This window comes from Trichoderma virens (genome assembly GCF_000170995.1).
Source record: "Trichoderma virens Gv29-8 chromosome Unknown TRIVIscaffold_2, whole genome shotgun sequence".
NCBI classification, from domain to species: Eukaryota; Fungi; Ascomycota; class Sordariomycetes; order Hypocreales; family Hypocreaceae; genus Trichoderma; species Trichoderma virens.
This window is the reverse complement of record NW_014013747.1, coordinates 2,324,071-2,335,859: the sequence shown is the minus strand read 5'-3', so window position 1 is coordinate 2,335,859 and position 11,789 is coordinate 2,324,071. Positions and strand designations below refer to the sequence as shown.

General features: G+C 52.0%; 6 protein-coding genes across 6 annotated transcripts; 2 read left to right on the top strand and 4 right to left on the bottom strand.

The window, feature by feature from the left end:
- Nucleotides 1-133: 133 nt before the first annotated feature.
- Nucleotides 134-873, bottom strand: TRIVIDRAFT_50278 (uncharacterized protein; the record flags this gene model as incomplete). Its single annotated transcript, XM_014105360.1, has 3 exons — nt 134-343; nt 401-764; nt 836-873. The coding sequence occupies 3 exons, from the start codon at nt 871-873 to the stop codon at nt 134-136; spliced, it is 612 nt and encodes a 203-aa protein (XP_013960835.1).
- A 576-nt stretch (nt 874-1,449) lies between these two features.
- On the top strand, nt 1,450-3,714 carry TRIVIDRAFT_59132 (uncharacterized protein; the record flags this gene model as incomplete). Its single annotated transcript, XM_014105359.1, has 1 exon — nt 1,450-3,714. One exon carries the CDS (start codon nt 1,450-1,452, stop codon nt 3,712-3,714), a length of 2,265 nt encoding a protein of 754 aa, XP_013960834.1.
- A 365-nt stretch (nt 3,715-4,079) lies between these two features.
- TRIVIDRAFT_111852 (uncharacterized protein) lies at nt 4,080-5,115 on the bottom strand (the record flags this gene model as incomplete). Its single annotated transcript, XM_014105358.1, has 3 exons — nt 4,080-4,253; nt 4,327-4,612; nt 4,988-5,115. 3 exons carry the CDS (start codon nt 4,995-4,997, stop codon nt 4,229-4,231), a joined length of 321 nt encoding a protein of 106 aa, XP_013960833.1.
- Nucleotides 5,116-5,714: 599 nt separating this feature from the next.
- On the top strand, nt 5,715-6,513 carry TRIVIDRAFT_69553 (uncharacterized protein; the record flags this gene model as incomplete). The annotated part of the gene is made up of 2 exons (XM_014105357.1): nt 5,715-6,044; nt 6,121-6,513. The coding sequence occupies 2 exons, from the start codon at nt 5,715-5,717 to the stop codon at nt 6,511-6,513; spliced, it is 723 nt and encodes a 240-aa protein (XP_013960832.1).
- Nucleotides 6,514-6,714: 201 nt separating this feature from the next.
- On the bottom strand, nt 6,715-7,939 carry TRIVIDRAFT_50180 (uncharacterized protein; the record flags this gene model as incomplete). The annotated part of the gene is made up of 3 exons (XM_014105356.1): nt 6,715-7,335; nt 7,463-7,637; nt 7,689-7,939. The coding sequence occupies 3 exons, from the start codon at nt 7,937-7,939 to the stop codon at nt 6,715-6,717; spliced, it is 1,047 nt and encodes a 348-aa protein (XP_013960831.1).
- A 483-nt stretch (nt 7,940-8,422) lies between these two features.
- TRIVIDRAFT_50325 (uncharacterized protein) lies at nt 8,423-9,745 on the bottom strand (the record flags this gene model as incomplete). The annotated part of the gene is made up of 1 exon (XM_014105355.1): nt 8,423-9,745. One exon carries the CDS (start codon nt 9,743-9,745, stop codon nt 8,423-8,425), a length of 1,323 nt encoding a protein of 440 aa, XP_013960830.1.
- Nucleotides 9,746-11,789: the final 2,044 nt, after the last annotated feature.

Here is an 11,789-nt window from a genome sequence, read left to right as displayed (position 1 = left end):
TGTTGCTGCCATCTATACTCAAGCACATGACCCAACAAAAAAAAACGAAAGATAGAAATAGATGTCTAATAATCATCCGGAATCCCGACATGCCGTACTCCCATATCAATCAATCAATAAATCATTCACTCAATCAAGCGGCCAGCATCGCCTGTCTCTCTGGCCGGTTCTCTTGTGCTTCCTCCTGTCCTGCTGGCCGTTCCGAAACCGGAAGCTGTGCGTTCGGCACCGTGGGGAGTTTCTGGTTCACGCCGGACATCTCCGCCTCCAGTGCGGCGAGTTCGTCTTCGACCTCTTCCTCGTCTTGCGCCGTCATGCGAGTTCCCAGCATTTCGCTGATTTCCTGTAAAGCTCAGTCAGTATACAAGAAGAATAAAAGAGCAGATAAGGCAAAAAATACATTTTGGTACGCAATCGCATCCGCAGCCTCTCCCATCAGCTTCTCCACGTGCTCAATGCCTCCCATCTCAGCGTGAATCTCAGACAGCACTTTTGTGCCCTGCTGTAAGCCAAATATGACGTCCTTCTGGATCTGCGCAAATTCGACGCTGGCCGTCAGCTTCTCCAGCTGCTCCAGCTGCGCATCCGTCTTGATCAACAGCGACTCCTGGTACTTCTTTCGCCGCAGCGCCAGCAGCGCCCGCTTCTTATCGCCCTTGGCGATCATCTGCTTGGCGATGTCCGTCTCCTTATCCGTGAGGACGGTGATGCGGCGCTGATACTGGTGTAGTCTGTCGCGCTGGATCTTCATGTCCAGAATCGCCCTGGAGTCTCTCTTGTCAGTTGACGATCTGCGGTAGCGATGACGGTCGCGACAGCGGACAAGGGCTCGTACTTGTCCTGGTCGGTAATCTTGCTCTGTTTGCCACCCATTGTGAGAGATGATGGTTTTGCGCTGCGGACTCTGCCGTTGTTCTACTTTGTCGCTCGACCGTGAGTCCGCAGATGGGGAATGGAGAGGAAACGCAACCCGGGACGACAATCGGCGGACAGGCCCTTGTCGTCATTGTCTCGATGTATCATGTGGCGCTGAAAGCTTTATCGATAAACAGGGGTTCCGATGTGGAATCTCACTTGGTCGATATTCACACGAGTACTAGGCCAAATTCTGTGCATGCAGTAAAACCATGGGCAGCCAGAAATCAGCATCAGGTTTGTGATGCAATGGCAATCGACATTGGCCAGCCTTGCGCCTGGAGGTAGGCATTTCCTTCTCTATCTATATGCGCAATTTATCTTTTGGATACCTCTCCATGAGTGTTCATCAGTAGGCACGATACCACGTACACAACTGGTACTCAATCGATAGATTAACCATATACAGTTAGCTCTGATACAAAATGCCATCCCCACTCCGTGCTGAATTAACAGGGCAACTTTTATTTTTGCGCAAACCATCAAGCAAAACTCATTTTCATCACAAATGTTGGCCAAGGCGCCACAGGCAACATGGCCCCCAATTTCAAGTCCCGACTGAACCTGAGACAAGGCCTCGATCGAGATGTCTATCAGATAATCAAGAAATTGGAAGAGGCCAACGACGGCAAGCCATTCAAAACCATCACCGCCGCATACGATGCCATCAAACGATCCAATTCCAGCCTCAGCAGGCAAAAGAAGCGGCCCCTCGAAGACTCGATAGATCGGGTATTGCAGTTCCGCAAGGAGGAACTAGATGACTCGGAAGACTCAGAAGCGGGTATAGAAGAGGCCGAGCTGAAAAAAACAGACGATGATCGATTTCTACTCAATCGCCAGCTGACTAAACACTGGCAAGTCGATCCTATACCACTGGGCACATCCGAGCAGCCTGCGGCCAAGAAACGACGCATCCAGACCGAGGGCGACGAGAGAGACGGCGCAGTGAGTGGCCCCGATACTGGCACCGAGACGGCGATCAATGGCGACACAGCGAAAGAGACATCAAAGACCGACAGACAAGAGAAGACGACACAGAAGAAGTCGCCCAAGTCTACCCGCTTCAAAGTCGAGCAATTAGAAGAGCCATTACCACTAGGAGGTGTCAGCGAGATACATCGCCACCTTCTGCGCCAGACTCGATATCTGCTCAAGTGCCCAGAACTCTACCAAGGAAATAGTTGGAGGAGAGTTCCTGGAATGCTCTTGTTCGGTCCTCCAGGAACTGGCAAGAGGTCACTCGTCCGCACCGTGGCAGCGAATCTTGAGGTGCCTATAATAACTCTCAATGGTTGCTTTGAGGATCCTGAACGCGTAGAGAAGAGCCTGTCCGAGGCTTTCGATACGGCCATTGGGCTGGCCCCGAGTATTGTTCTCATCGAGGATCTTGATTGGCATATGCCTAAGCCGGGAGGCTCCAACCACAATGAGCACGGCCGAAAAATTCTCAACCAATTCATACGGCAGATGCAAAGAGTGCAGCAAGAACAAGTTAACGTGTTAGCTATGGCGACGACATCAAGGATGACCGATGTCGACCCCGTTGCGCTCGAAGTCGGCCTATTCGAAAGGACAATTCAAATGAGGGTACCAGACCAAGATGCTCGACACGACATCCTCAAAGTGGTAACCCGAGAGAAGATACTATCTGACAGCCTAGACCTCGGAGAAGTAGCAAAGATGACGCATGGGTTCGTCGGCGCAGACATCATCATTGTCACAACATTGGCGGAGCAAGCGGCGCAGGAGCGAATTCTCAATACAGAGGACCCCGATGGGCGGCAGCTGGAGCTTCTTACTCGGCCTCCCCATAGAGATCAGATGGATGTGTCAGACATCTCATTAGATCTAAGACAACCCGCATTTACGACGATACCCACAGAACCGTTGACACTCGACGATTTCCGGCTTGCCATCAAGGGCTTCACACCCTCACTTCGGAGAGAAGGCTTTACTGTGATTCCGAGCGTAACTTGGGATCAAGTTGGCGCTTTGGAAAAGGTGCGCGAGCAGCTACACATGTCCATCATTGGACCCATCAAGAACCCAGAGCTCTACCAGGAGTTTGGTCTTAGACGTCCTGCCGGCGCTCTTCTTTGGGGACCTCCCGGGTGCGGCAAAACTCTCGTCGCCCAAGCCGTTGCCAACGAGGCACAAGCTTCCTTCATCCTCATCAACGGCCCCGAGCTGCTCAACAAGTACGTCGGTGAGTCCGAGCGGGCTGTGCGTGAACTTTTCCAGCGAGCCCGTTCCTCCACGCCTTGCATCCTCTTCTTCGACGAAATCGACTCGCTCGTGCCTCGACGAGACAACGCCTCTACGGATGCCGGCGTTCGAGTCGTCAACGCCCTTCTCACGGAGCTCGACGGCGCCCAGGATCGCTCAGGCATCTACGTCATGGGCACAACCAACAGACCAGACATGATCGACGCAGCGATGCTCCGCCCGGGTCGTCTCAGCGTGCGACTCTTCGTCGACCTCCCAACCCCCGAGGAGCGCGTCGACATTCTCCGCGCCATCTACAAGACGGCCCACGCCAATGCCTCCGAGGCCGAGCTCGCAAGACTGCCGGCCGTCGCCCTGGACCCTCGGTGCAAGGACTTTAGCGGCGCGGATCTCGGCGGCCTGCACATCAAGGCGGCCGAGGCCGCGCTGAGGAAGTTTATGCTGGGCAAGAAGTCGGCCCGGGAGATTGACCAGGACGACTGGGAGTATGCGCTGGAGAATACGCGGTGTAGCGTGCTGAACCCAGACTCGTACAGGAAGCTGGATAGGAAGCTGGGAAAGGGGGAGTAGTGAGGTTAAGTAAGGGGGGCCGACATGTTGGATAGCAATGTAGATATACCAGGCGCATATATATAGATGTCGTATTGAGTTACGCAGAGTGTACTTTATACTGCGCATTACTTTTTTTCCCCTTATCGCATCGTCCGATCAATGCAATGATACCCTACCGGCATTACAATCGGAGGGTAGCAAATGTAACACTTGGCAGAAGGCTACTCGGGATCGTGTCAGCCAATACCGAATCCCGGTAGCCCTGTCTTATCAAAAAATGCTCACCCGAATTCCCCACTACACAAGCTGAAGAGAAAATTCATCATCCCATACTCTCTCACACAGTCATATCGCCATAACGAGCAAACAAGGATCAGCAGCGTCCGGTCGCTAAAAAAGCGGAGTTGGATATTAATGGTACAAGCACAGTGATGGTGCTTCGACTATTCTAACTTTGTCTATAGTAGTACAATCGCCGCACCCCGTCTATTGATATCTCTGTCATTACAATTCTTTTTTCTTCATTCATCGCTTAAGCGGTAGACTCCTTGAGGTAGCTGGACAAGGTATTAGCACACTAGTTCAACATGGTGGAAACAAAAAAAAGGGTGATGGTAGTGTAAAACGTACGCAATGAGGTCGTTGCGATCCTTCTCCTTCTTCAGGCCACCAAAGGCCATCTTGGTGCCAGGGATGTACTTCTTGGGGTTCTCAAGGTAGGCGAAGAGGGTCTTGTCCTCCCAGGTGACACCAGCCTGCTTGTTGGCGTCGGTGTAGGCGTAGCCCTCGGCGGAACCGGTCTTGCGGCCGAAGAGGCCGTGCAGAGCAGGTCCGATCTTGTGGCCGCCGTTGGCCTCGACGGTGTGGCACTGGGCACAACGGGTCTTGAAGAGGTTGGCACCCTTCTTAACGTCACCTGAAGAAATGTCTTAGCAACAGGGTTTCGCTGATCGAAAATATGCCGGTTGTCGAGGACGTGAAAAAGAGTCAATCGGGATGGCGCTGAGCCGACAACTAGGGACCGAGGTGTGTTTGGACTGGCATCATCATGTGGCGAGCAAGGCCGCAACCAACCGTCGTTGAAAATGACGCACTGCGCCAGGCAGCTTCACCACTCTCCCTGGTGACCTGAATACACAAAAAGCCGCTTTTGAGTGTATCCTTCACCAAAGAGTCCAAAACACCAACCGTCCAAGTCGTCGACCGTTGTGGCCCGCCTCAATGGCTCTCCCCACGTCTTGTTCGGAAACGTCTCGGCAACCGGATTTTGTGAGCGGGCAGCAAAACTTACCACCAGCCATTTTGAAGTATGGGTTATTAAAGAGTTGTTAGGAAGAAAGAATAATGTGATGAAAGTCCAAAGAGAAACCTAAGCCGGTTAACTGCTTTGGAAAACAAAAATTTCTCAAGATGGAAAATAGGAATAGGAGAGAAGTATAGGAGAGAAAAGAGAGAACAGGAAGAAACAAAGAAATTTCAAGGAAAAAAGTTTATGACACCATGCTGCTGCTGAACCGGCGGTGATCAGCCACAAGTGTGGCTAGTGCGCAGCCAATCACAGCGCCGCAATTACACAGTCACGCTCACTTGTCGGGCGATTTCCCCGGGTAAAGTCGGGCGGCCAAAGCGGCGTGGAGGGAAGGCGCCACAATGAGGTGGGTTTCCTTGTTTTCCCTTTGTCCTGCCTGACATCCTTTTTTTTTTTTTCCTCGGCTCCACCGGATTTTCCTTCTTTCCGCGCTCTTATGTCATTCAAGTCATTCTCGGTCGGAGAAACATCGGCAAAAGGGAGGCTCTCTTAGTACTACCACCAACCTTTCCTGGGGGTCCCCATTTTTTTCAACATCCGCTAGTTTTTTTTGGTGGGATGAGCAAGAGCTTCATAGCAAGGCCAAGGTGAAAAAAAGAGAAGACGCAGGTTTTGCCGGAGGTTGTTCATCTTTTATTTTTCTTGTTTCTTGAACCAAGACCATCAATACAACAGAATTTTTCATCTCCTGCATCGTCAGCCACTCGCAATGGTGACGAGGGCAGTCATCCCGCGCTTCCTGCTGCCGCTGCAGGGGCCGCTCTGGCGAGGCATCCAGATTCCCCTCTCGCAGAACATCCACGTCCGCTTCATCTCGACCGAGAAGCCCATCGTCCTGGAGAAGCCGGCTAGGTTCAACCCTCCCTCGCACGGATCGAGGCTCAAGCGGAATTCCATCCCTAAGCACTACGGTCCTGCCCTTACCGAGGATGAGATTGCTGCCCAAAACAAGAGGAACTACCCGGGCATGATGGCACCTGAGGGGACATGGAGCCACTGGTTCTGGCACAGCAGGCTGCTGCATACCTTCATCACCATGGTACGGGCTGGAAATGGAAATGGTTTTTGCTGCTGGTGATGTGTGCATGTTGGGCTGACATTGTTTAACTGCTTAGGGCGCGCTTCTGGCCATGGGCGTGTACACCTTCTTCATGAACTACGCCTACAACTCTCCATTCAAGGACCTCGTGCCCCCGATATCTGACCTGTGGCACCAGCCCACCTACTTCTTCTCCCAGTGGAAAAACGTCATCCTCATGCACGAGAAGGACAAGGCCCTCAAGGCAACCGAGCACCGGAACCGACACATTGACGACGTTGCCAAGCGGAGGTACTTTATGAAGATGCACGGCATTGAGGCCAAGGATCCTGTGCAAATGGTTTTCGGAAAGGACGAGTCCAAGTCGGAGGAGGCCCTCGAGGCTGCTGCCATGGGACGCGAGCTGCCACCCCAGCCTGAGGCGGAGGCCCCGACTGAGCAGAAGAAGAAGTGGCTGGGCATCTTTTGAGACATTATGATACGATCATTATATGTGCATTGATTGGCAGGGCCAGATGATGCCCTTTCTAAAAGTAACACTAGGATGTTTTTCCAGCACATTAGGCATTAGGTATTCTCCCAAATGTCAATGAGACCAGACATGATGTAGATGTACCAGTATATAGCAAAAACAAACAAACAATAAATGCAGCCCAGAATTGACAACAATTTACGCCAGGTCTACTCCTTCCAATCCATCCAAGACTTCATCTGCAACGCCTCCCTTTTCCAGGACAGCCTGCATGATGCTATCCAAGACGGCAAACTTGGTTCCACCCAACGGTGCCTTCCAGACGCCTTCTTGGGGATACTCCTCAGCCTTCTGCTGCTGCTTTTGCTGCGGTATATCAAAGGCTCCGCTCGCCGCCAAATTCGCCGTGCTGGGCACCCCAGGCGGCGTCAGCCTCGAGGGGGGGTCAATCGTCCGCATCGACACCAGCCGCAGCTCGCGCCCGGAATCCACCTCCATGCTGCCCTGCTGGCGCCGCGTCCTGACCTCGCACAGCGACACGGCCAGCGCGGAGTCAGCCACCGCGAGTTCCTCCTTGGAAGGGTCGAACAGGATGCTGTCGCCCACGGCAACGACCAGCAGCGTGATGGACGGCCGTGAGCCCGTGGCGGCGCCCTCGCGGGGGTATAGGAACGGGGCGGCCTCCCAGTCGTCGTCGAACATGGGGTCTTCGTCGCCTTCTGATTTGAGACGCGGGAGTCTTGTGGCGAGGAGGGCGAGGTGTGTTGTGAGAGAGAGGAGTGGCAGGGGGTATGAAAGCGGCGGTGATATCAAAAGAATCTGCAGCCCAAGTTCACATATTAGCATTTCCCATATGATAAGACCCAATCCAGGACAATATCAAACACTCGTAGCAAAAGTAGAAGAAGAAGAAAAAGAAGAAGAAGAAGAAATCCCATCCACTCACGTCAAGATATAGCCTCCAGTGGAACCGTCTGTTAATCCACAACTTCTTCGCAAACTCCCCATCCGCAAGCAACGCCTCCCTCAGCAGCTCAGCCAAAAACACCGTCCCCGCGTCGTCATCTCTCAGGCCAGGAATCTCCACCGTCATCTCCAGCCACTCGCCTCGCGCCTCGCGCCTGTCCTCCTCTGCATCGCCGCCGCCCACGCCGCTCGCGCTCTTGACGTACTCCTGGTAGTGCTCTCCGCCCAGCGGGTCGACCGTCTTCTCAATCTCCGCCTTGACGCCTACGATGGCCTCTGTGCCGTCCGCCAGGCAGACGCGCGCGCTACCGTTTGTGCCAGGCAGGATACCGGTCTCTGCCGTCAAGGGTCGGAATTGTTTTGATGTTCTGCCGTCAGGACGGATGGGCGGGCTGAGGGAGAGGGAACTGTGGAGGTACGCAAGCTCGGCGGGGGACAAAAGCGTTTGTTGAGCCATTGTCACCGTGTTTCCATGTGCTTTTATAGCTGAGTCAGGGTATTACGGCGCAATTGTTCCAAGGCGGCGTGGAATGACGACTGTTGACGGCTGATGCTGAAAGGTTTTTGAACTTGACAAAAAGTTGTATCGGCTCACCTAGGTGAGCGATAAGATAAGATATGATGCGGGGGTGGGGCAGCTACTTGGAGCTCTCCCAAGCTCACCCAGCTTAACCTAGAGGGAAACGAATCTTATAGAGGGCAGACTTTATATAGACCACGGAAGTAGATGGGATACTTTCATCTTTGGAGTCCCGAAGCGCTGTAACATTTCAAAATTCAAGAGAAATGTCTATCTACCACAGTTCACAAGTCGAAAACCCACCAAGGCTTTCAGAAACACGATATCCAAGTTTAATCCTACATGTAGTAGCCAATTGAATAGCAAACCGGGCTCATAGTCCTGGCGGGTAAAAATAATCAAACATCAAAGGCTAGCCAGCTAAGCTTGCCGGCGCACTAGATCCAGGCATATGTCATCCATCAAATCAGGCCCCAATGCTGCAATCAGTTGTGCAATGCTGTGCCTGATGCCAGATGGCTCTCTGATATTGCTCTGCCTCCAGCCAACTAGGTCCGATGTCTCAAACAGCGGTCCTGTAGGAAAGATTCTGAGAATAATGTGGTCCAGATCCAAACTTTCCATGGAGGCAACGGATGGGATGCCTGGCATTTTAGATCGGAACAGCGAGTCATAAACCTCGTCGACCTCTTCGTCAGAGTTCGCATCCTCCGTGCTTTCTGGGCTCTCATCCAAAGACATTGACACCTCGGGAGCTTCGCCAGAGGAAGTATCTGTGGAAACTGTAGAATGTACCTTGGATGTATCAGAATTATCTTCTCCCAAGGCTGTGGAGAAACTGATATAGGTGTCCCTGCCAAGAATATCCAGAATGGTTTTATCAAGAAACCTCCAGTCCAGGGTATCCGGGTCAAGGATGTACTGAGGGCCGTAGTCAATCTTATATTTCATTTTGGGGCAACTGTGGATGTAGAATCCAGGGTACCACCATCGGTAACCCTCTTCAACGGCGAGAGCTATTTCATAAAGTGCACCCAGTTTTCCAGGGGCAAATGCATGAACACTTTCGTGGTAAAGGAAATAAACAGAGCTGACGCAGTGTGGCAACAGATCAAGTACACCAATAGCCACTAGGACACCGTCTAGGCGATAGCATTGATGGTAAGAACCTAGGCGGCGCTTTCGTCCATCAGATCCAACCATGACCTGACGCTGCACAGGTGAATTGCAGAGGAAGCGTTCAAAGGAGTGCCGAGTCCTTTCACCCGGCGCATCTCCGTGGACGACTCTCTGATAATTATCATAGACGAGGTACTTTTCTTCGGTAAAAGTGTCCTCTTCAAGGGTAACAACCCACTTATGAGCTGGCTCGGGTGGTGTCTTGACTCGACTCAGCTCAGCCTCATGAATGCGCTCTGTTAGGCAAAACTCATTATCACGCTTTTTGGTCTCTTCGCGTGATCTTGGATACAGGCGAGCAGCTTGCTTAGTGTAATTCTCACCAAGGACATATTTGTTGAAGCGATTAATGGTTTGGCGCTGGCTTCTAGTTGGATAAAATTGGTCCGAATCTAGACGGATGGTGTAATGAGGGCAGCAAGATGCTCGCTGATTGGGGCGGTATAGGAGCTTTCCTGATCGCCTCCAGCAACGATCGAGCAAGGTGAGATAAAATTGAGGGCTAAGAGTTGTAGCACTCGCATAATACGAAAAGCCTAAACGCTCGAGGAAAGTGGTCAGCATGAGATTAGAAAAACAAAATTCATCTTCCACTCTCCAAAGGCAGCACAACAACTACGGGAAGCCTAGCATAAATAGGGTTTGGCTTCTTCATCCCTCATAATATGCCTTGAAATACGTGAACAAGAAGGATGATGAAACTAACTCTGTCCTCGAGTGCCGCAGTAGCCGCATTTCGAGGAGTTTGAATATCCTGTGCAATTTATTAGCGTGAATCGAAAATATGAAATCACGTATGAAATTGAGAGCGCTCATATATATGAAAGCGTATTTGTATAAATGATCAAGCATTTAATATTCATGAATCATGACTAAACGACGGTAAAGTTGGGATACAAATGGATGATGGGGGATACTGTTTCTGGAAATTGAAATGGGGGTTACATGATGGCTACAAAACAGCTTGTTTCATTGGCAGCAACATCATGGTAGCGGCATACACGCATCAATGAACTGGCAGCCAACAGAGAGAACATTGGAAAGGAGCGTTGTAACGAACAATGTTGAGAGGTTGCAAGGTGGTGGCTGGGTATAGACAGCATGGGGGAGCCATTACGCAAATGGGAGTCAGAAACTCGAGATGGCAGCCACTAGGCCGCTCGAAAGCCGTTGGAGTCGCACGAATCCCACGCTTTCTTGACGTGGAAATGCGTGATAAGAGTGTGCCCGTGTTGTGTTGTGGTAGAAAAAAAGGCTGGACAGGGGTTCGCATTAAGGCAGAGACTTTGCCGAAAGGGATTGAAATGCCCCGAGCCAACGACAGGCATTGAATGCCGCACGTGTCAAGCAAGAGGGCAGAGGAGCAGAAACGAAGGGATTTTATTGACTCACCGATCGGGGATATAAGTTCGCTCATAGAGGCGTCTTCAGGGGTCTGCCCACCGTCTTGGTCCATGGCTGGTCTGGCACCTCGAGTTTTCCTGAACAGGCAAGTTGGTGCGTGAGACGTAAAGATGGAGCGAGAGCGAGCGTTTCCATACAGTATAGACGGAGATGGCCCAAAGTAAGGTAAGGTAAGGTGGACGGGTATAGGCTATAGCGCAAGAAGGAGTCGCAGCGGCAAAAAGTCCAAGCGGAACAAGTAGGACCTCCGCCCTGGGCTCTTCAGCTGGGTGAGAGACGACGGGATGGATTTAACTTGTGGGGTGGCATGTATGTGATCTAACTGCAGTCATGATGCCGATAGTAGCAGGCTTATGGCGGAGTCCGGCCTGGTGCTGAGGCGACAGCAGGGCCACGGGCGAGAATGCGGATGCTTGGTTGGACGGGCTCTGGGCAGGGCCGCTATCTTTGCTGCCGACAGCTGGAATTCATAATGGAGATGGAGAGAAGGAGAGATGATTCAAGCATCGCAAGCGCGCCTCGGCGGAGTAAAAAAGAGGTTCTCATGGGTTGATGAGGTCAAGCTCGAATCGCCATGGCGGGGCAAAGGGGGGAGGAAGTGAGGGGTTGAGTTGATTCTGTTAGTGGCTGCCAGGGTGACGGGATGCGTTGACAGCGCCAGATTCAGCGGTCCATCGACTCGCTAAGCTCACTAAGCACGAGGGCTACAGGTTCAATGGTTTTGGTTTCAGTGTACGGAGTAGGTAGGTAGGTTGCCCAACTGTGCGGACAGCATAGCTTGCTGCTACCTGCCAAGCACCAAAAGACCGGGCTCTCCTTATCAGCGTCCTGCAATGGGTTCAGTCACCTCGACATGTACGAACTTGCGAGTACCGCGAATGCGGAGCATATACGGAGTACTACCTGTTACTAAAGTATTCTTTCTTAGGCGGTGCTAGCTAGCAGCTTGGACCCTGGAAGATACAGGTAACATGTGGATGGATGGAGACAATGACAGCTCATCGGCCTGGTTTAGCACGCCGGAGGAGCAAACCATCTCTTGAGGTCTTTTACTGTCACGTTTCCGAAATGTTCCAGTTGCCGGATTATCCATAGAATTAGTACCTAGTGAAATGTGTCCAGGGTTCGGATTCTGCGGCCGATGCTAGGCGGTAAATCTCGCGTAGCTCTAGGTACGTGATGCTGTCCGAATACCGCATGTGCA